Raw genomic sequence first — 21,730 nt, forward strand, 5'->3', positions numbered from 1 at the left:
ATCTTGTTCCTTTTTTCTTTTTTTTACTATGTGTCTTAAGATCCCAGGTGCCCTTCCCAGCATGTACATCCATGCAGAATCCAGCCAATCCATTTTACATCCCAAATGTGGGATGCACTTTTGACCATATGACTCTTCTATGCCCTTAGGCTCTTGTGTGAGTAACCTTCTGCCACACAGAACTGCATGGGAAGCTTTCATGGATATGCTGGGCTCATGGTGGCAGAAGTTTGTTTTATGAGGGGCAGGGAGGCGTTGCATGGCCCTTAAGTAGAACTATAACATTCTCACAGCCTGTCCCTACCCAGCCAAGAAAAGGAGTCATTTTGCAGAATATTCTCCTGCTAGAACCAAGATGGAGAAAATAAGAAAACTGAGTCAGAAAGCAGAGATTCTGGGCTGTTATCCTTTCCCTTACTAAAGGGAGAAGATGGTTTTCTTGAATGCTTCCACACATATAAAATTACTATATGTTTAGAAAATGTTCAGACCAGGAAAAAATGGTTTTGCAGAGCCTTCATCCTCAAGTGCTAGCTGTTTCCATGGAGGGAGGGGTTTTTGTGTGTTACAAGAACATTGTCCCTGAACTCTTATTCCATACAATCCAGTCCTGCCCTTTCAATCTATAGCCTGACATGAGGCAATGAGTAGAACTGACCTACTGTCAGGGGCTGGTAGCACTCAAAAGAGTGTGGGGTAGAGGCAGGGACCAGGACAGATACCCAGGAGAGGTGATTTGTGGGGTTTGACACCACCTGCAAGGCAGGAGCCAGGAGAGGACGGAGAGTCGGGGCAGCCTGAGATGGAGGAAAGTGTGCCAGATGTAGCAGAAGAAGAGGCTGTTGAGCCAACAGATGGGTCAGTAGCCTCTCCACCTTCCCCCATTCTGCTGTCTCCTAGAACCAGGAAGGTCTTGAAGCAGCGACTTCCATGCAAGAGAAATCTCAGGTTGCAGACACGTAACCCATCAGAACAGGGTATGTAGGCTGGCAGTGGAGGATGGAGTCTCCCTGTTGCTGCAACTATTCCACAGGGCCTGGACCTGTGGACATCTGCCTTGAGGCTAGAAGTGTGTATGAGTGTGTATCTGGAGCACTGTAGAAGCTACTGTACATGCTTTTCTTGTCAATAAAGACTTAACTATCAGAGGTGTGCCTTACTTGGCTAGGAAGGGCAAGAACACCTAAATCTTTTTCCATTCATCCACACATGGTGAACATCTCAGATGCGAGTCAGGCTGCAAACATGCTTAAGGAATCTGGGACAAGATAATGGTAAAGGAGCTGGCACATCCATGTTGGTGGGAGCTCTAGAATTGGTGGGTGAAGGTGAGAAGCAGGTAATGTGGCCTGCTGAATTGCTCTACACACACACCTGAAAAATGTCTTCTGGCAGCAATAGTTAGAGAGTGCCCCCAAAGGTCCTACACCCACCCCACTCCCCCACACTAACAGAGTATCCATGCACAAAATCACAGCACATTTATTTTAGCTCTGATTAAATGAATCACTGGACTGCAAAGGGGATGTTTATTTGTTTAAAGACTTTATTCATTCTCGACAGTACGGCTGTCATGAGAGATGAAGATTATGGAAGAATCACATCCTCATTTCCTTTGAATTAGAAGGGTGACATTTAACAAGGAAGCAAGCATTCGAGGGCGCTTGAGCATATTTGGACTTTATCTCCAGGATTCTTCCATTGCTGAGCTAGAAGAAAATAAGAACCAATAAATGATTTGCTGCAGTAAGCGAGAACAAGTCCCAAGGCTAACCTGCAGAACATTTTAGAAAATAAAAGCTACCTCACTCAATTCACACAGTCCCATTACTAGTTACATAAAGATCTTCCTGTAAGACTGAGTTGATTCGTCCCACTTAAGAACGTTCTACTCATAATGAGGGAAGATAAATTCCAGGAAGACTCAGATGTGAGTTTGGGGGGACCTTGTACCATTCCAAGTCTGAATATCAAGTTGAAAATGTGGGTGCTTGGACAGGGGGTTACATGAATTCAGATTGTGCACTTGATAATGTAAACAGTTAACTGCATGTAGGAACAATGTGTGTTTGCTACCATGCATTTCACCTGAATGCTCTATATTGCCACTGACAGACTTGGGCTTGCCACTGAATAATGTGAAGAAATGCCATCGAAGTAACTGCTTTTCATAATCATGCTTACAACAAGAGTGTTTGTTATGTCCATAGAGACTATTAAAAGAGAAAATTTGGGTCCTATGAAATAAAATCACCTGTCTTTTCTTCCACTGACACCCCTCATCCAACAAGTTTGGAAAGCTTTTGAAGTAATCCAAAATCCTGACAATCTTGTTCATAGTGAAGCAAATGTGTGATGGACGCAATAGACCCTACAAACTTTGGTTCCTTTCAGAACTTTGAAATAATAAAATCTTTTAATATCTCAACATCTGCATTTCTCTGTATCTCCAAGGGAAGTGTATTGTATGAATCTGGAAGGCATGCTTACTAAATGATTCAGATATACAGCCTTCTGTCATAGCGTAATTATGCATTACACTGAATACATGTACCAGTTGTGTCTACACATGTACAAATGTTCATACGTTTGTGTGAAAGAGCATACATTTCTTTGTGTAACTCAGTTATTGTCTATACAGGGGCACAGACTATATACCTGTTGAATGATACAAGTGAATAACTTATACTAGGGTTTGCCCCGGTTATTTGTGAACGCAGATATGCAGATTGTGTGCTCATATAATGTAACGTGAACATCCATAATGTCATGTTTGGCTATGGATATGTATCAGGCATGTAGCTAAAACAACAGAGAACTAAATGATTCTGGAAGGACACAGAACACTCCACTAACTTTCAATGCAATCATAGTCCCCCGTGCATAACTGCCTCCACAGCAGGTACCAGTTAGGTCTTTTCATCAGTACTAAATCACGGAGACACCTTGACACAAGCCTCTCTTTCACATCTGCTCACCTGAGATGTTTAGCTTTCTCCAAAAGCAGTTCGGGTCCTTTCAATCAGTTTGGGACCCTGGAAGAAAAACACACAATTCCCTCAGACATTGTTAAGGAAAGTATTCCTCATAGTTCTTTCACTGGATGAATCATGCTAGTTTAACAGCCTCTCATAAATTATATGGAGAGTCAATTCTTGACAAGCAAGGAACTTAAAACTCTGTCTCATCACCCACAGTCTCACTTTAATTGTTCAGCAAAAGCAGCAATTACAATTCCATATGTCCAGAGCATCACATTCAAACAAAGAAACATTTTGTTGTTGTTGTTCTCTTGCTCACACCTTAACCTTGAGACCCAGTTCCTGGTTTCCTGGAAACTCATTGTTAGTTGTTTGTCTACTAGATTTGGGCAAACTGAACTGTATTGAAGTGATTCAGGAAAATCTGGGCCTTGGTTTAGCCAGGCCCCAAATGGCTGCAATTTGGACTGTCCAAAGCAAACTGGGGCTGTCAGAGGGTGTAGTACCGGGCAGGAAGCAGGAGAAAGTATGAAAATATTTTTTAATTAGTGTTTTTATGGAGCAGCCAAGTAATTTCGTTGTCCCCGAAGGGGGCAATGACAATAAAGATATTATTATTATTATTATTATTAAAATGAGTGACCTAATAGGCAGTTATGTCTTTGTGGGAAAAGGTAGGCGTGAGTAGATGCCAGTCCTATTCTGCCTCTCCTTCTTCCTGCCAGACTCTTCCTTTTTCCTGTCCCTCAAAGCAGCACCCCATAAGGTCAGATCCTTCCACTTACCAGCTGAGCAGTATGGGTTGCTACTCCTTCACAAGTGGCTTCCCTTTCATGCAGGGAGACCATACTTGAAGCAGCAACAAATCTTTTGCTGTACCTTCTCAAGCAGCCTCCTTGTGTGCAAGGAAGTCACTCAACAAGGTGCAGTACCCCACAAGATTAAATCCAATTGGAGGGGAAAAGAAGGAGATGCAGCATCTCCTAGCTTCTCCTGCCCCTTCCTTACTATGGGAACAGATCCAGGGTGGGATAAGTGGTTCACAGAGCAGCAGAGGGTGGATTGTAGATTGGGACCACAGGATAGGTCAGAGGTGTCTATGAACAGCGCTGTTGTCTACTGCTATGGTAGCTCTCAATCTTCTCTGTAGCAACCCAGTTCAATAGTAACCTACCATTTTGTAGCCAATGGTTGGTGGTGGTGGTGGTGGTGAGTGTGTGTCTTGAACACAACAGTATACCATCAAATGCTTCCCATACACAAAAGCATCTGAAGCATCTGAGCTAGAATGTATTCCCCCATTCCCCATTTGAGTATTCTGGACTTGATACTTCTGCACTTGATTCTTTCTCTGCCTTGTATTCAGTGCAGTCCTAAGGACATCTGCTCACAGTAGTCCTCAGGGTTATCTTGATTCCAAATTAGTATACTCAGGGCTTTTTCTAACTGGAACTCACTGGGACTCAGTTCTGGCACCTCTCAGGTGGGCACCATTGCCATTATAAAAGAACAAGGGAGGTGTTCAAGGTGAGTTCTGGCACCTCTTTTTCTGGAAAAATAGCACTGAGTGTCCTCAGCGAAAATTTAAGTCACATTTATTATCTCTTATCTAGTCTCCCATGCCTTCTGCTCATGGTGTTGCTAGTTGCAATCCCACTAGTTGCATCCCATTAATGAAGACAACTGAGGTGTGTCTTCTCAGAGAGCTGCAGAAATGCCTGTTTGCCACACATCACTGACTAGGAGTTCAGGGCCACACATTCATATTCCACCACATGCCCATAGCCTTGTCACACTGCCAGTGAATGAAAAAAAATTTGCTATGGATACTTGTCTTCATTTTAAAAAATACCTCTGTTTCAAAACATGTCTTATGGTCATCAACTTCGCAGCACTGTGTCATCATGCCTTGGAAATCTACAATTATGCCCGCTAATTGCTCGTCAGTGACTGTGGGCTTGTGCTTTATCAAGTCGACAAGCTGCCTGCAACGACAACAAAAGTAAGTTGGAGGATGGAATCATTAGCCTCATGAAAAGTGATGAGAGAGTAAAAGCAGGCCAAGCATGTCCTTTCTTCAAAGCATCACTTCAAAATTGGGTCATTATAATCACTTTAGGTCACCACTAGGGATATTATGTGGGACGTGGGTGGTGCTGTGGTCTAAACCACAGAGCCTAGGGCTTGCCGATCAGAAGGTCGGTGGTTCAAATCCCTGCAATGGGGTGAGCTCCCGTTGCTCGGTCCCAGCTCCTGCCCACCTTACAGTTCAAAAGCACATCAAAGTGCAAGTAGATAAATAGGTACTGCTCTGGTGGGAAGGTAAACGGCGTTCCGTGCACTGCTCTGATTTCACAAGAAGCAGCTTAGTCATGCTGGCCACATGACTCAGAAGCTGTCTGCGGACAAACACTGGCTCTCTCAGCCTATAGAGCGAGATGAGCGCGCAACCTTAGAGTTGTCCTCGACTGGACCTAACGGTCAGGAGTACCTTTATCTTTAGGGATATTATAGGGTTGGAAATGATGTTACAAGGCAGGAGACAATGCTTCCCCTCTGAAATGGAAGGTAAAAGGTCCTAGGGAAGAGAGGGGTAGGAAAGGCAAAACCCCAGGAAATATTGAGGGAGGGGGGCTGGGAAGACAATAGGCTAAATAAAGGAATGGGGGTTCAAATAGGAGAACTTTCTGAGAAGCCAAAGAGGGTGGCAGAGTGTAGGCAGCAAGGTGCATTTGGTCAGAAGTTAAAGTGGTGAAGAAGGCTAAAGTCCATAAACACTAACTGATTTGAAATAACCAGCCAAATATTGGGCTGCATGCTTCTGGTTTCTTACTTTTGCTTCTTGCGCTTCAGAACTTCTGGATCAGCTGTGCATAAATCTGGATGGAAGGTGAACAGGTCGGGAGCAAATGGTGTAGGCTCATATTCTGGATCCGGTCCTAAACCACTGAAACATTCCCGACGGAAAGTTAAGGAGTCACCACAGCATTTGCACACTTGTTTGTTGATGTGATGCATTTCATGCTCCCGACATATCTCTCCAAGCACAAAGGAGACCTGGAAGAGTTTCAGAAAACAGTAACCAAAGGGGTCAAAAGGCTGAACAACACCTCTTTGAAGAAAGACTGCATTTTAATTTAGAAAAAAATGCAAGCAAATTGAAGTATATATCATTTGGGGAGGGGCAGTGATAACACTAGCACTGTGGAGGGGGATGTGTGAAGAGTACCTCTAGGGCAGAGTTATTTTCATTTGTATTCTAACCCTGAGCTAGGCATTCAACCTCTCCAAAAAGTCCATTGTCATGATGGGGATAGAAATTATTAGTTTAATAATCAGATATGCATTCTCATTGTAATGCAGTGCATGGCGAATGTGTCTAATTTTGTACTGCACACGTGAGAATGCTCTGTGTGTGTATCTTGCACTTTTTTGAAAGGTGTTACCTTGGGCCGTAGCCACCATTGGCATGAGGTCCACACCCAACCTGAAATGTTTGACATTGTACTATGCTTTTATATGTTCTGTAAGCCACCCAGAATGGCTGGGGAAACCCAGCCAGATGGGCGGAGTATAAGTAATAAAATTATTACTATTATTATTATGTCACATACAGATTAGATTTTTGCAACATGCAAAAAGGAAGGGATGTTATGGGGGGGGTAGAGGGTCTCATGGTTTGGAGCATGATGCTCCAGCATTTGTTGCTCTTCTAGATGGCCCATCCCTAGGAAGCAAGTGATGAGGGGCAGGCAATGGGCACAGCCCTGCTTCTATGGCCTCTGACCAAAACTGTGCCCTTAGATGCAATGGGCGATGCTATTCTGTTACCAGCAAGAGCCTGATGCCATTGTGACTGGCATTCGTAAATGGAATAAGAGGGATGTCATTTCGTACTTCACCAGAGACATTGCAATATCTTGGGCTGACCAGGGCTGTTCTGTACTTCTCAGCCCGATTCCAACAGCTTGCCATTACATTTAAATCCCCAAACAGTTTGGGCACTTAATGGAATTCTGAGGTGGTGGGTGGGAAGGAAAGGGGCAAGGACAGACAGAGAGGCAAATATGGAGAAGTAAACGCTCACATATTTCTCAGCACATGGCAGCTTGTGGGCTTCATCTTCGTGGCAGCATTTGCCAGCAGCTTTTGTGAGTCCCTTGGTGTATTCGTACAGTTGGTCAAATGTCAGCTGGGGTGCTTTCTTGGTGTAGCTTACGAGCAACCTGCAAAGAGATCTTAGTCAGAGGACATTTGGGATGCCATGCTCATCTGAGGTGGGCTTGCAACAGTGCTATTTTTCTAGAAAAGGAGGTGCCGGAACTCACTGTGAATGCCTCCTTCGTTTTCTTAGAATGGCAATGGCGCCCACCTGAGAGGTGCTGGAACTGAGTTCCTGCAAGTCCTGGCTTAACCCCCCCCCCTGCAGTAATGAGGAAATTTCATTGTCTTTCTCAGGTTTGAGAAGACAAGCAAGGCTTCTTTTAAGGACTATGGTGGGACTATGGGGAAAAGGAGTTTCATTTCAAGAGCTCTTCCCATCCCCACAAAGTCTTCTGTTTCTACCTAAGCAAACACACAGATAGTTTTTACCCTGATTTTTGTTACACAGCTAGTAGGACATCATATTACTTAGCTGACGGTGAATTCCTGAGAAAGATATGCGCAACAGCTAGAATTTTTACTCTTCAACAGATGAGGGGGCAATCATTGAAGTTGTTTTGTCTCAGAAAGGTTTTTTGCATCCTAAACTCACATGAATTGTTGAGCATCTTGCCCCCTTTCACAAGCTGGAAATCTTATGACAATAAAATCTTATGACAATAAAAAACATACTCATTTTGGAAGAGGTAGTCTCCTGCTGTCGCATGCAGTTCACAGTTTTTCTTCATCACTTCTAGGGTGTCAGAAATGTGTTTTTTGAGCTCTGCTTCCTGAAAGAAAGGAGAATTTCTGATATATGTATATTTTAAAGAGCAGAACTATAAGAAAAGATGCAGTTTTGAGAGGAAGTTTGAACAGGCTCTGTAACATGCCTTTTATGCAAAAGAAGACAAGAGCTTTATTGAAGGTAAACATAGATGAGGATTGACAAAGGCATTTTTTAAAACATAAAAATGGCTAAACATGAAATTTCACAGCATCATTTCCTACAGTGTAAGACGCAACACAGAAGAATCCATTTGAGGGAGCTAAAGGATGGCAATAGCCTATTATGAGGCAACAAAGGAAAGTCATATTTATGGCAAAATATGTCTTTAAGTGCAAATTTTATCTTAACACTCACATTTCTAAACATCCCTTTTGTACATTTTTGGTACAGGATCAAACAATTCAGAGAAATGTGAAATCCACAGGGTGATTACATTTAGTTCTATGCATTACTCTGAGAGGAGCGAATTATATCATTTTGCTTAAAAACATGCACCTTAGGAAATTTTCTTTCCGTGATCTGAACATAGGCAATGCCTGACACCAAAGGGTTGCTTTGCTATCCTAAAGTTCCCAGGTCCAATTCTTTGCATCCAAGGTAGTCCTAGGAGAGATCCCTGCTTTGTAAGAGCTAGTTCTACCTGTCCTACAAAATGTTCACAACCTGTCTTCTGCGTATCAGGAAACAAGCAAATATCCTTTGTATGGAGATGAATCATAACCCACCCCATGGCCAAGGCACTCCACAACATTCTCAAGAGCACAGCACTTCTCCAACAAATCACCGTAGCCTTTGCCAAGTCTCACAAGCAACTCTGGGGATAACTCAGGGTGTCTCCTTCCATATTCATGCACAAACCTGAAACACAGGAAATATCCCATTAAAAGAGTATGAAGATGAGGATGGCAATGTTAACACCAACAGAAATGAACGCTGAAAGGGAACACTTTTCAGCCCGAGGGCTACATTCCCTTCTCAGCAACCTTCGGTGGATGGGAGGGAGGGGAGGCACTGCCAGGGGTGTATAGGGCTAGAGTCAAAATAATTGCAGCAATACATTTGAATTGTACATTTGTATAGCATTATTTGAGTTAAAGGACATGTTCTGTCCAGGCAAAAGTCCGCGAAGGAAGATGAGGCTAGTAAGGGGTGTGGCCTGCATAGTTAGTTAGTTAATTAGTTAGTTAGTTAGTTAGTTAGTTGTTGTTGTTATTCCCAGCCAGATTGCCCTAGCCAATCTGGTGCAATATGGAAGCTTTGCAAGTCACATTTGGTCCCTGGTCTGAGGTTCCCAGTTTTGGCTTAGTGTTCAAATAACTTCAAATATATCTCGGCAATACTTCCAGCTTTCATGTACATTAGATATGAAACTCCCCATTAATATTCAGGTTTGCGTGAGAGAGAGGGGGGAGGGGGGAGGGAGGGAGAGAGAATGTTTCAGGCACTCCTGATCCAAATCAAGGACAGAGGTTTTTTTACACAACAGAGGAGATTTGGCAGAGTGATCACACTGTGTTGCTTCCAGGAATATTGTTTGAGGAAAAGACGGATGTCACTGTTGGGCCGCTCTCTGCCCCTCTCCCCTATCAAATTTTGCCACATTAGCCTTGGAAAGATGACTCATAATGATATCAAGAACAACTACAAAAACTACTACTGATGTCAACAACAGCAACAGCAAACGCTATCTGAGCTCTCCTCCCTCCCAGAAAACTACTGTGATCATACAGAAGTCCTAGTCTGTGCGCTGCCCTCCCTATGGAGAAAGCCATTTGAGTGGACAGAGTGGAGGAAGAATTTCTGTACTTGCTTCTGTAGGAACTTAGCTTTCCTCTTCCCTGCCCCAGCCTGCTCCTTCTCTACTCCCTCTTTCATGCCTTCTCCCTCTTGTCTTCCTGCAACTTTGTCCATTCCTTGTTTGGGGAGATTTATTTGCTCAGATCGTTATATCCAACTGACTCTCTCCCCCCCCCCCCCCAGTCACACTTCAACACCCTGTTTGCATGTTTAGCTGAAACTCAAAACTCCCTGTAAGGTTGAATGAAAGATTGTGTGGGATTTCTATGGCATACTTTGCCTGATGAAGAGTATGGTTGTCAGCATAGTGTTGGCACACTTCTTTGTTATCAATGAATTCTCTGACAGTGGGAGACAGATCTGCAGGCTTGTCATCATTTTCCGAATGGGCTATGCAATCTCCTTGTTCCAGCAGGCTCTTTTCACAGCAGTCGTGCACTTTAGAAGATAGAGTGGCTTGATGTGAACAGATGTACTTTGATATGTCAGCCTGTAAGAAAGGATCTGGTCAATATTTATGGCAGTGATCTGGCAGACCCAGAGTAGCTGGGAAAGTTAGTATCTGTTGTCGTATCACTATTATTATGCAATATAACAATTATTATCCTGCATATTAACGCAAGTCACAAAACCATATTTGAAATAAACTTATTTCAACTGAAATAAATTTATCACTTTTACATTGGCCTGACTGGGACCAAGGCGCAATGGGCACAGGAATGAAACTTGTCATTGTTTCTGGTCAGTAAACACAGAGATTCAAATGCAGTTCATTTTCTTACAGCCAATTCTTTTACAGCAGACTTTATAAAGACAAAGACTACTTTTCTATTCCCACAGGCTTTGGAGCAGCGACTGATATATGTTCAGTTTTAACTTTATGAATGTTTAATTGTTGTTTTTAATTATTGATTCCCCCCCCCACCACATGTTCTTTTCTGTTACTATTTTATCTGTAAGCTGCTGGGAGTCCCAGCCAGGGAAAAAGGCACAATAAAAATAAATAGGATGATGAGGAGGATATGCATAAATGAGCACACATAAGCACAGAAAAGAATAGGTCCTAAAAGCCTTATGTCTGCCTGACCCAGCTCTGTTCTAAATTCAGCAAATGCCAAACAACTGGCTTTTCTGAGCAAGAATGTATTGCTGAGTTGAAGTCAATTACATTGAAACTGACAAAACTTACCCTATCAAGCAAGCACTCCAGAGTATCGCCCTTGCAGCATTCTGTGTAGGAATGTACAATATCTGCAGAAAGCTTGAGAACTGTAGGGAAATCTGCCTTTGGAAACTTTTGACTGAGCAGAGCAACTTTTCTGAAAAGAAAATAAACAAAATGTTGTGATTGTGCCAAGACAGCTGCAATTTAATTCTAGTATTATCAGTAGGATAAACATATTGTGCCCTTCAATCAAACATGGTGTGTGTGTGTGTGTGTGTGTGTGTGTGTGTGTGTGTGTGTGTTAGAAATCCTGCCTATCTGGGCTGTGTGCTTGTGTGTGTTGCTTTCCATGGCTCCACACAAGAAGATAAAAGCTTCAAAATTTTGGGTACAAAATTTAGCATCCTGTGAATCCCCCATATTCTTCCTTCCTTCCTTCCTGCTAGATAAAGTGTCATGTCCCAGGAACTTTCCTGATGTTCACATCGCTCTTTCCTGATGCTATAATACTATGAACACCTCAAAAGGATGCTATCCGAGAAACAAGTGCATTTGGCATATGGTTTGCAGGTATATATGTTCGTCTTGCTTTTGACTTTCTTGGGAACGCTTAATCTATGTAGGTAATTCACTCTGCCCCACCTCACCCCCTTACTACCCCCAATGCAGCTAAACTTACAGAGCCCGCAGGGGCAGTTCTCCAAGCTTCCTGTGGACAGAGCATATCTGCTTTTGTCGAGCAAACTCTTTTCTCAAATACTTTGAGACTTCTGTTGCCTGTAGCAATAACAACAACAACAGCAACACTTTAACAACAATAACGATGATGGCAACAAGAAAAATGGAAATCAGAAGGAAAATGTGCTTGACTCATTCTAAAAACGTTAGGATAGGGTGGAAATCGTGTCCTCCCTTAAAGAGGGCATGTGTTGCGGTGAGACTTGGAAACTGAATCCCTGTGTTGTGGGTGGGTAAGATTGGTAAGCCACAACACCCGATTGGTAGGTCCCTCATAGCTGGGTTCAATCTGGCCAATGGGCGCAGTCCAAATGGATCGAGGGACCTATGTATGCCCATGCACGTGACCCAGAGCTTCCTCTTTTGGTGCGTGCATTCGGAACACCTGCCCACCTCTCCCTACTTTTAGGGCTTTGTGCTTGACCTTGCTATGGCGTTGTGTGTTGTCTTTTGTTGGGACAGGGGCACGGTAGGAATTTCCCCCACTTGGCTGATTGGCTGTTGCCATTTGGGTTTCACCTGCCACGTAGCAAATCATCACAACTTGTAAGGTTGCGGCTAGGCCCTGGTTCAGGATAGGCCATCCCTATGTGAAGGGTATTCTGTTAAAGGAATCCAGAGACTCAAATGGTTTGGTCAACCCTTGAGAGGGGGTTGTGCCCGTGCCTGAGTCCAGGGGGACATTTGGGTGGCGGACATAGTTTGTTCCCAACTTTCTGCCTATCCAGGTTTTCACCCTTGGCTGACCTATGCTGGAATCCTGGGTCAGTGCTACCTGCATGGCAGGGAGCTATTCGAACTGGAGCCTATGCAACCAGTCACTTTCTGTAATCAATAAAGTTGTGGCCTAAATTCTGCCAAAATCCAAACTAAAATTTGAGTCAAGCGTGAATTTATTTAGGGGGGAATTTCTGGGTCTGAACATGCAAATGTAAAGTATTTTTTTTAAAAAAATAAAAAACAGTGCCATAACAACATCCATTGCAAAAGTATTGGGCAAGTTAAAACACTTTTAAGTTTCATTGAATTCCATTGGAATCTATCTATCTATCTATCATCTATCTGTATCTATCTATCTATCATCTATCTATCTATCATCTATCTATCTATCTATCTATCTATCATCTATCATGTATCTATCATCTATCTATCTATCATCTATCATCTATCATCTATCATCTATCATCTATCATCTATCATCTCTATCTATCTATCTATCTATCTATCATCTATCTATCATCTATTTCTCCTTCCCTTCTAGTGACATTAGTGGCAGCCAAATGAGCAACTAACATAGCTGGATAGGAATGGTAATTGACAACTGCTTCTAGCATCAGATTGGTACATAGTATTCAATGTTGTATAAGCTTGTATTAGTATAATGGCTAGAAGACTTGGTTTTGCCTGCAGTGAGTGTCCAAGCAGCAATTATGGCAAGAAAAGGGCAGGAAAGAGTGGGAGAGAGCATGGGAGAGAGTTTTGACTTGCATTGGGCTGGCCTAGAGGTTGGGGCATTTATATTGAGGGCGGGTGTTCCAGTTAATCAGGGCCAATGCTTTTTTATTGCAAAAGGGATTTTTAATAAGTTTATTTTAAAAAAAGTAAATTACAAGTTGCATCATGTTACTTAGTTTTCACAAAAACCAGGAAGTGCCATAGGTTCTAACATTTTGCATTCTGTTATTCCCCCCGTACAGGGGAATGCCAAAGTCTGAGGAAGAATTATGGCAGAGACTGTGCTTCGGGGATAAAACACCTGCTTTATATGCAGAAGGCCTCAGGTTCCAATCCTTGGCATTTAGAAAGAAAATGTTTAGATTGGTGCAGGGAAGGGAAAGAAAAAAAACCCTACTGTGTGAATCCCAGGAGTAGACAAGATTTGGCTAGATTGACCAGTAGTCTAAGCAGGTAGGAAAAAAATATCCTAAGAAGCTAGCAGAGGTAAATTCCTTAACCATCAGCTACATTATTTGGATGATAACGGAATACCTTTTCTGCAAAGCAGGCATCTTTGTCAGCTTCCTTGCAGCAAGTTGTCAGTACCTCCTTATATTTTCTAGCTCCTGCAAAGATGCTGGAGGTCTTTGAAAAAGGGTATCTTCTGGCAATTTCATAGACATACCTAGGATAAAAAGTTGCCTTTCAATAACACAAACTGCACTTTCTTGCATGAAAGAATGTGGTAGTCAGCACCTTTATAAATTAAGATGATGATATAAAGCAGAGGGAGGGCAATCATTTATCCAAGACTACTAAGAAGAAGGAAAGACAAATAAATTCAAATTCCCACAATGGAGCCCCGGGCTGTGCACGCAAGTGGGCTACTTAAATCCAAGAGATTTCATTGCAGGAGATTTGTCAGTTTGTAGCATTCCACATCACTTCCTCCAATAACAAACTCAAGCAATCCATTCAGATGCCTATGAAGCCTAAACAGAACCACTGAGAAGCATGGTCATGCCACCCAGATTTGCAGATGCCTACTTAAAACAAACAAACAAACAAACAAACAAACAAAACAAAACAATGGCAGATATCCCACCACACACCAACCTGGTAAGGACTGAGCATCCTCAGCTGCCACAGCATATCAAGTGTTAGTTTGAAAAGAAAAAGAGGAAATAGGTGAGAATGGAATGGCAAATCCTAGACGAGAGTGTGTCTGGTCAGCAAGCTAGAAGCCTGGCCAGGAGAAGGTGGGGATAAGTTACAGACTGGCTGGCTAAGACATTGATGAAGGAGCACAGCTGTTTGGAGGTGAGGTTATCTTTCATTTTTGACAGCTTGCATGAAGTAGCAGTCAGAATTTGAAATTATCAGATAGATGATTTGAAATAGAAACTTGTACGTCTTATCTTCGTTTCATTCCTCTCACAAAAGGCAACCAAATCCTCAAAGGTATAGCACTGAATCAATCTACTTACCTTCCCATGGTTTGATCATGGTCTGCTTCGAATGCTTTGCAGCCCTCCTCTGCAGATGGTTTTTGAAAGGGAGGAATGAATCCTTGACTTCCATTTTTATGGGCCAGAATACAGTCTTTTCTTTCTGGGTCAACTTTAGCACAACAGTCAGCAAATCCATATTTCGCAATAATTTCTTGCTCGTGACACATTTCATCCAGAAAAACGGTACCCTGGTGGAGGGAAGCAAAGTATTCTCTTAATTGGTTGCAATTACAGTCACCTGTTTGCTTAGTCCACATAAAGAAAACATCTTTTTTTGCGGGGGAGGGGGGATATAAGCCTCTTAAATGTTAAACTGGCAGTTGTCCATAGAATTAAGTTTCTATATTCTACATGGTTTAAAGGACAGTCACCAGACAGATTTATTGAAAAGTTAAGTTGGTTTATAAACTGCTAGAATGCATGAGCCTTTATTTTCCTGTTTGATCACTGAGATCATCTGGAAGAGTTGCCCTCTAGTTTTCAAAAGCCTGATTAGCTTCAAGTAGAAGTTGGACATATAGGGTCATGGATCCCATGTTGTGGAAAACTATTCCAGCAGAAATTTAGCAGGCATCCTCACTGCTAATTGTCAGATATTTCTTGAAGACATTTTTGTGTTGGTAGGTCTATTCTGCTGAAACTTTTTAAAGATGAACTAGTCATCTTTATAATTGTTCCATATTGTTGTTATTGTACTTTGTACATTTTGTATATGGAAACTTTGTTGTACACTGTCTTGATACGTGGTGGGGTCTACGAATATTTTTGATAACCTATAACTCAAAATGTTCCTGCCAGTGAACAGAGGCAGATATTTTGAGCCAGGAGACAGAACCTGAAAACATAGGCTGTCCCTCCTTGGGGGTTTTTAAGCAGCGGTTAGATGGCCATCTGTCATCTCCTGCCTTCCTCCAAAGTCTGCTGCACTGCCCCTACCAAAGCAGCTGACAACATTAAAATGATAGAAACCATAAAATAAAAGCATAAAACGTTAAAAACAATCTGAAAGCAAAATACTGTAACATGTATCTTACCAGATCCCTGAATATCAGATAGTAGACCTGGATATGTTCCAACAAGAAATTAAAACTGCTATTAAAACTAATAAGTTCCCCATTCTAGAGTGCTACATCTCTGCATGGATCAGTTCCCAATATATTTGCATTTCTTTACAGTTTTATTTCTATGTTCTCTAAATTCAGCTCCCAAACACTTACCAAAGGCTTTGTACATTCTGGATCTGATTTTTCATCAGCAGCACATTTCTTCTGAAGTTCTACAATATCATTCTTTACTTTTGACACCTCTTCATATGTCGCTTGTTGCAGGGCTTGAGAGGATATGACTAGGGCACTAGAAAATGCATACATGATTTATTTGAAAAAATGTTCCCTCTGTGTATAACAATATTCTACATGACTTCTAAGAGCAAGCACGTTCTTTTGGGTGGTTAAAACCAAATGGGATTGTAAGGAGATTAAAAGAGATCTCTCACAACTGGGTAGACAGACATTAAAATGACATTTATACAATTCAATGTAAGCAAAGATTCCATTACAGTGGTACCTCGGGTTAAGTACTTAATTCGTTCCGGAGGTCCGTACTTAACCTGAAACTGTTCTTAACCTGAAGCACCACTTTAGCTAATGGGGCCTCCTGCTGCTGCTGCGCCGCTGGAGCACAATTTCTGTTCTCATCCTGAAGCAAAGTTCTTAACCTGAAGCAATATTTCTGGGTTAGCAGAGTCTGTAACCTGAATCGTATGTTACCTGAAGCGCATGTAACCCGAGGTACCACTGTATATATATTGGGGCAAGAAATCCTAACTTCATAGCCATGTGGATAGGGTCTCAGTTTGTGTAACAGACCAGGAATGGGAATGTATCTGAGCTCTGGTTTTCAAAATATGCAATGAGAAATATTAGAGGGGAAATAGGGGCCTCATGAGACAGAGAAACTAAACAGTCTTTAGGAAGGAGCTGACCTTATTTATGTAATCAGCTAGTACAAATAGTTATTGATGGAGAATAAGTCAAGCCAGGATTATTGCACTATTTAATAAGTCCTCCCAGATTCATTATATGAGTTTGAGCAGATTAATTGACTAGTAGTGTATACAGTAGCATTTAAATAAAAATGATTGTGATTGTTTTCAGATAACTTTAAACAGTTATGCCATAGGAAGATATTGTTCTAGGCTTGTTGAGAGGACTTCCTTTGCTGAAGTGGTCATAATGGTGGGAAAGCTGCCATTTCAAATTCCCCCCAACACTGCAGAATACACCGCAGATTTTCTGAAATCTTAAAAAAAGAAGCTTCTCAGACGCAGCAGATTAATGCAGGTTTGCTTATGAAAGACACCAACAATTGTGGGCTCCACAGAGGTGGTAAGATCTTGGCAGTTTCCCAAAGGCGCCTACTGGTGACACCAAGCCTGTCCTTAGGGTCATCAGAGACAATGGGGAGTGACCTTTCTAAGACAGTTCTTACCCTCTGTGGGGTTGGGTTTTTTATAGTAAGGCCCTATTTGATAAATAATTATAATTCTTGAAAAAATAATTGAAGGGCAACCCGATTTATTTACCAAGTGATTTTAAATCAATTAATCTGATTCGTCAACTCAATATTGGATTATAATGTTTACCAATGTGTCTCGCTTCATTTGATAATAGCTTCATACAATTTTGTTATTGGCAGTCCAGAATATTAAGCTAGTGGTAGTTCATAGCCTCTGTATCTGCTCAAGTCATTTGGAAAGAAATTTCCTGAAAAGACTTACATCCCTCGAAACTCATCAGGCGTCACTTCGGTAGCTTGTGCTATGGTGTCCTGATGTCCTGTAAAGAAGACAATAATCAAAATTTCACTCAGTGCTTCTAGTAGTGCAAGCCTTTGCACATATGTTCAGACCGAAACACTACTGAGTTGGGTAGGCTTTACTCAGTGGTAAATGGGTATAGAATTCCAGCCATATTAGTTAAAAAGAGAATGCAAGCACCCTTCATGCCTCTGGGATGCATGAGCCTTGCCCAATATCAGCACTTCAGCATCAGAAATGAAGTAGCAGTGGACCCCTCCGTGGAGGGAGGAAACATTGGCTGCTGAATCTTCCTTTCTCCGTACCCTCAAGAGTGGGAACTCTAGCTGATCCTATGGACCTTGGACAGCCTCCCATGGACCACAGGACTGCACTCATTGTGACTTTAATATGTATTAGTAATCCCTGTGTTTATCGTGCACTTGACTTACTTTTCTATCGCTATTAAAAATGAGGTTCAACCCCCACATTAAAAAATCACAAAGGCAATATTAATCTTACCAACCAAAGCAAACTGGTTTATGGCATTATATGACATAAAATGACATCTTACCTGCATGCCGGTACCTTCTGGGTAGGTGTTTTGACGCGGCTAAGCTTGCCAAGAAAAGAAAAGAAATGAATGTTACCCACTTCATGGTTCCAAATTGTTTAGGGGCTTTGAGGATGCGAAAGGTAGAAAGAGCAAAGGGGTAGGGGAGCTTTTATACTTTATCGCATGCATGTTGGGTTAATGAGAACCCACCTCGCGGTTGTATACTTGGTTAGGACACAATAAATATCCCTGCTAATAATTACATTAATAAAATATTTACACATTATATTTGTTAAGGGGGTATCTTGTCACACAAAGTCTGCCAAAGTTATTCCTCCACCCCAGAATCAGCACAAATAGACATTGGCCTTATCGTACTTCAAAGAATTTAAGCAAACTGCCCTCTGGGTTACCCTATAACTCATATACCAACCTTTCCCCTCTCAATATGTTGTCCAAAGGTGAATTGAATTGATACAAAGTGGGCCTGTGGCTCTTTGTCAAGTTAAAGAGTTCATGTTCAGAGCTGTGGTCTCTGACGTTAATTTCCAAGGCTGCTGAAAGGTAAACATTTGATCTTTTGCAACAGAGTCTGAAAACTCAGACTGGAGTCTTATCCACCTATCCAGGGATATCTGGAAAACTTTTCCAAATTTGATAATATGTTGTATCAAATTAAGTTTTACATAGAGCAGACCTAGGAAAATATATGAACCTACATTAGCCATGTGTATTAAAATAAAATTTTAAAATAGGGAGCAATCCTATACATGGGAAGCTGGCATAAAGTTATGTTAAGCCAGAGTAAAGCATTTCTGATTCAAACTCTTTTCTGGAACAGGGCTTTGGCTGACTGAGCTGGCCTAAGCGTGGCAGAGCCTTCAAATACTGTTTAGGTTGTTGTTGTTTAGTCGTTCAGTCGTGTCCGACTCTTCGTGACCCCATGGACCAGAGCATGCCAGGCACTTCTGTCTTCCACTGCCTCCCGCAGTTTAGTCAAACTCATGCTGGTAGCTTCGAGAACACTATCCAACCATCTCGTCCTCTGTCGTCCCCTTCTCCTTGTGCCCTCCATCTTTTCCAACATCAGGGTCTTTTCCAGGGAGTCTTCTCTTGTCATGAGGTGGCCAAAGTATTGGAGTCTCAGCTTCAGGATCTGTCCTTCTAGTGAGCACTCAGGGCTGATTTCCTTCAGAATGGAGAGGTTTGATCTTCTTGCAGTCCATGGGACTCTCAAGAGTCTCCCCCAGCACCATAATTCAAAAGCATCAATTTTTCGGCGATCAGCCTTCTTTATGGTCCAGCTCTCACTTCCATACATCACTACTGGGAAAACCATAGCTTTAACTATACGGACCTTTGTTGGCAAGGTGATGTCTCTGCTTTTTAACTGTTTAGGTTAGACCACCCTATTTGTTGGCTTAATTTATGTGGGGTTGTCAGGTCAGATGTCTGGGTTTAGGGTCCAGTCCCTCAGATTCTGCTCTACCATTTCCCCAGGATTCTCCCTTTTTAGGGTTTATGCCAGCTTAAGATCTGCCAGGCTCAAGTCAGCGGTCTGGGTCTTGACTGAGCCATGATGAGGGAGATATGGCAGCATATCTCCAGCTGAACTGTGAACCATATGGAGAGGAGGGTGATGTTGGTTTGTCAGGGTGCTCAGATAGGGCCGTCATATATCTAGGAAATCCTGGACATGTCCTCTTTTGGGAGGCCAACATATTCATCTGGGAGGGGAGGATTTTTACATTTTAAAGGAAATGCTCGATGTGTTGTTTATTTATTTGGTGTGTTTTTTTGTTCAGGAGGTATTGCCAGGAGATCACCCAGAACAGCATGGGCGAGCAGAGATCATTCCATCTGGGAAGCTGATATGCTTGCACATAAGGAACATTTGCAGGGACAGTCCATCCCATTTCACCACGTGCTCCCTGCTCCCTTGTACTCCAAATTCTTGTGGTCCATTCGCACTTCCACTTGTGTTGCACTCCATCTATATTTAAAAGATCTGTAGCAATGTTGGTGTTTATTATGCAAGCACTGTGTAACCAAAGATTGTAACAACTTAACTGCATCCATGTTTTTCTCTATTCGTAATTAAACAAATCATTTGAAGACAGCATGTATGCTGCCCTGATTTCCTCTGATAAAAGACAAGTTTAAAAATGCATTGAGAGGGAAACCTCTGCTGGGAGTGTAGCACAAATCCCCATTAACTATTTCGTATGGCATCAAATTCTAACCTGGAATTTTATAAAGTGGTCTGTTCCAATAATGTTATTGCCAATAATTTGAGCACATCACCTAGTGTTATAAGATCAGAGATATCACACTTTGACTCCTGGTGTAATGCTTTCTGCATTGGCATATTCTCATCAGGTGATTTTATGTGAGCTTACCATGTCATACTTCAAATCTATAATTTTAAAAGGTACACAAAAAACATGTACACACTGCTTCTCTCTCACTTTAATAATGAGTTCTTTCAGTCAATCCCCCCCCCCCCGATATTTTTATTTTCTAAAATGAGTGTCCCAAAAGCTCAACAGTATCCTCTGTGGCAGAGGTCTCCAGAGACATAGCATTTTCTCAGAAAAAAAAAAAAGATAAATAGCCACAAGAGGTAGCCAGAGAGTGCAGGCTGGAACATCTCACTTTGCTGCTTATCACATAGATAGACATTTTGTGTAGGAAATGAAAATATACACCATAAAATCCATATACTGGGTTACTGATATGCTGAGAGAGGAGGAATCTTGTTTGAAGGTACAAAAGTCTCTCTCTCTCTCTCTCTCTCTCTGTGTGTGCATGTATGTGTGAAAAAGAGAGAAGAGTAGAGAGAGTTTTAGAGGTATTACAAAATTATCACGTTGGGATCTTGACCTCTCAGAACCTTTTGCAAGTATTCTGTTGATTTTACAGCAAAGAAAAGAGTGCCAATGAGAACATTTATAGAACTGTTTACATAATACAGAATAGACTCACTCTTAAGGGAGTTCTGTCTCATTATGTGAGGTCCCATTGCATGTTGCTGAAGCACAGAAGTGCTTAAGTTTAATCTAGCATTTTGCAAAGAAAAGGATATCAGGTGATAGAGCTATAAAAGTCCACTAGTTGTTATATTTGAGAGTCAGAAGGGACTAGATAGGTCAGTGGTTGGTGGCTGCTTTAAAATATGTGTTGTAATCATTATTGGTTTACAAATAGCTATCATAAAAGATGGGTGAATCTGACCATTTCAGTTCTCACAGTTTCTCATTTTTCTTCAGTCTTAAATTCTGTTCTCCACAACAATTTACACTTTTTACCAGAAATCGTGTAAAAAAATATCAAAATATACAGATTTTAATATGCAATTTTGTCTCATGTTCATTTTCGGAAAGCAATTTCCCCATATGTAATGCATTTTGGTATGCCGTTTTCACTTATATATGCATTTAAACACATATTTTACCTAAGAACATGTATTTTTGTGCACGTTACTTGGCAGGTAAACTGCACTGCAAAATTCACTACAAATTTTGAAGGATGGATGTGTTTCAGATTGTGTATTATTTTGGAATCTGTCAATCACGTAAATTTGCCTTTAGATGTAATCTGAATTCAATTCTCTCTCTCTCATTCATCACTGCTGTATCTTATAATTGCTTTGCACAGGAACTAGATTCTTATAAGATCTCAAGACAGTTCCTATGCCTTATTTCTTTGTGCCTTGCAGTGCATTGCTCCCTCCTCCAGCTTAATATGGTAGTTAGCCAGCAATCCCAAGGCAGCATGCTATAATGGGGTCTCACTGACTTCTGGAAACAAAATAT

General features: G+C 41.7%; 1 protein-coding gene across 5 annotated transcripts; it reads right to left on the reverse strand.

Annotated features, from left to right (window-relative positions):
• Positions 1–1,528: 1,528 nt before the first annotated feature.
• On the reverse strand, positions 1,529–18,272 carry LOC310663327 (alpha-fetoprotein-like). Of its 5 annotated transcripts, none has more exons than XM_083411104.1 (15): positions 17,934–18,272; positions 17,342–17,399; positions 15,780–15,915; positions 14,539–14,750; positions 13,604–13,736; positions 11,556–11,653; positions 10,901–11,030; positions 9,987–10,201; positions 8,640–8,772; positions 7,818–7,915; positions 7,069–7,207; positions 5,815–6,038; positions 4,834–4,966; positions 2,979–3,035; positions 1,529–1,709 (listed from the first exon to the last, which is right to left on the reverse strand). In XM_083411104.1, exons 1-14 carry the CDS (start codon positions 18,016–18,018, stop codon positions 2,988–2,990), a joined length of 1,842 nt encoding a protein of 613 aa, XP_083267230.1. In that variant the 5' UTR covers positions 18,019–18,272; the 3' UTR covers positions 1,529–1,709; positions 2,979–2,987. The 5 variants fall into 5 exon arrangements, with proteins under 5 accessions (XP_083267230.1, XP_083267231.1, XP_083267229.1 ...); XM_083411105.1 differs by having other exon boundaries at positions 1,529–1,704; positions 17,934–18,170; XM_083411103.1 differs by having other exon boundaries at positions 1,529–1,704; positions 2,979–3,058; positions 4,812–4,966; positions 17,934–18,170.
• Positions 18,273–21,730: the final 3,458 nt, after the last annotated feature.

Source organism: Podarcis tiliguerta (genome assembly GCF_965153285.1).
Source record: "Podarcis tiliguerta genome assembly, chromosome: 13".
Lineage (NCBI taxonomy): Eukaryota > Metazoa > Chordata > Lepidosauria > Squamata > Lacertidae > Podarcis > Podarcis tiliguerta.

Excerpts from the sequence above, each read along its gene's own strand:
- LOC310663327 (XM_083411103.1), bottom strand. The coding sequence starts at position 18,018 with ATGAAGTGGGTAACATTCATTTCTTTTCTTTTCTTGGCAAGCTTAGCC. Across the intron at positions 7,916-8,639 it reads TGGAGTGCCTTGGCCATGGG|GAAGCAGAGCTCAAAAAACA; the intron begins GTGGGTTATGAT and ends CCTTTCTTTCAG. Across the intron at positions 6,039-7,068 it reads TGCCATGTGCTGAGAAATAT|GTCTCCTTTGTGCTTGGAGA; the intron begins GTGAGCGTTTAC and ends AAACTCTTCCAG.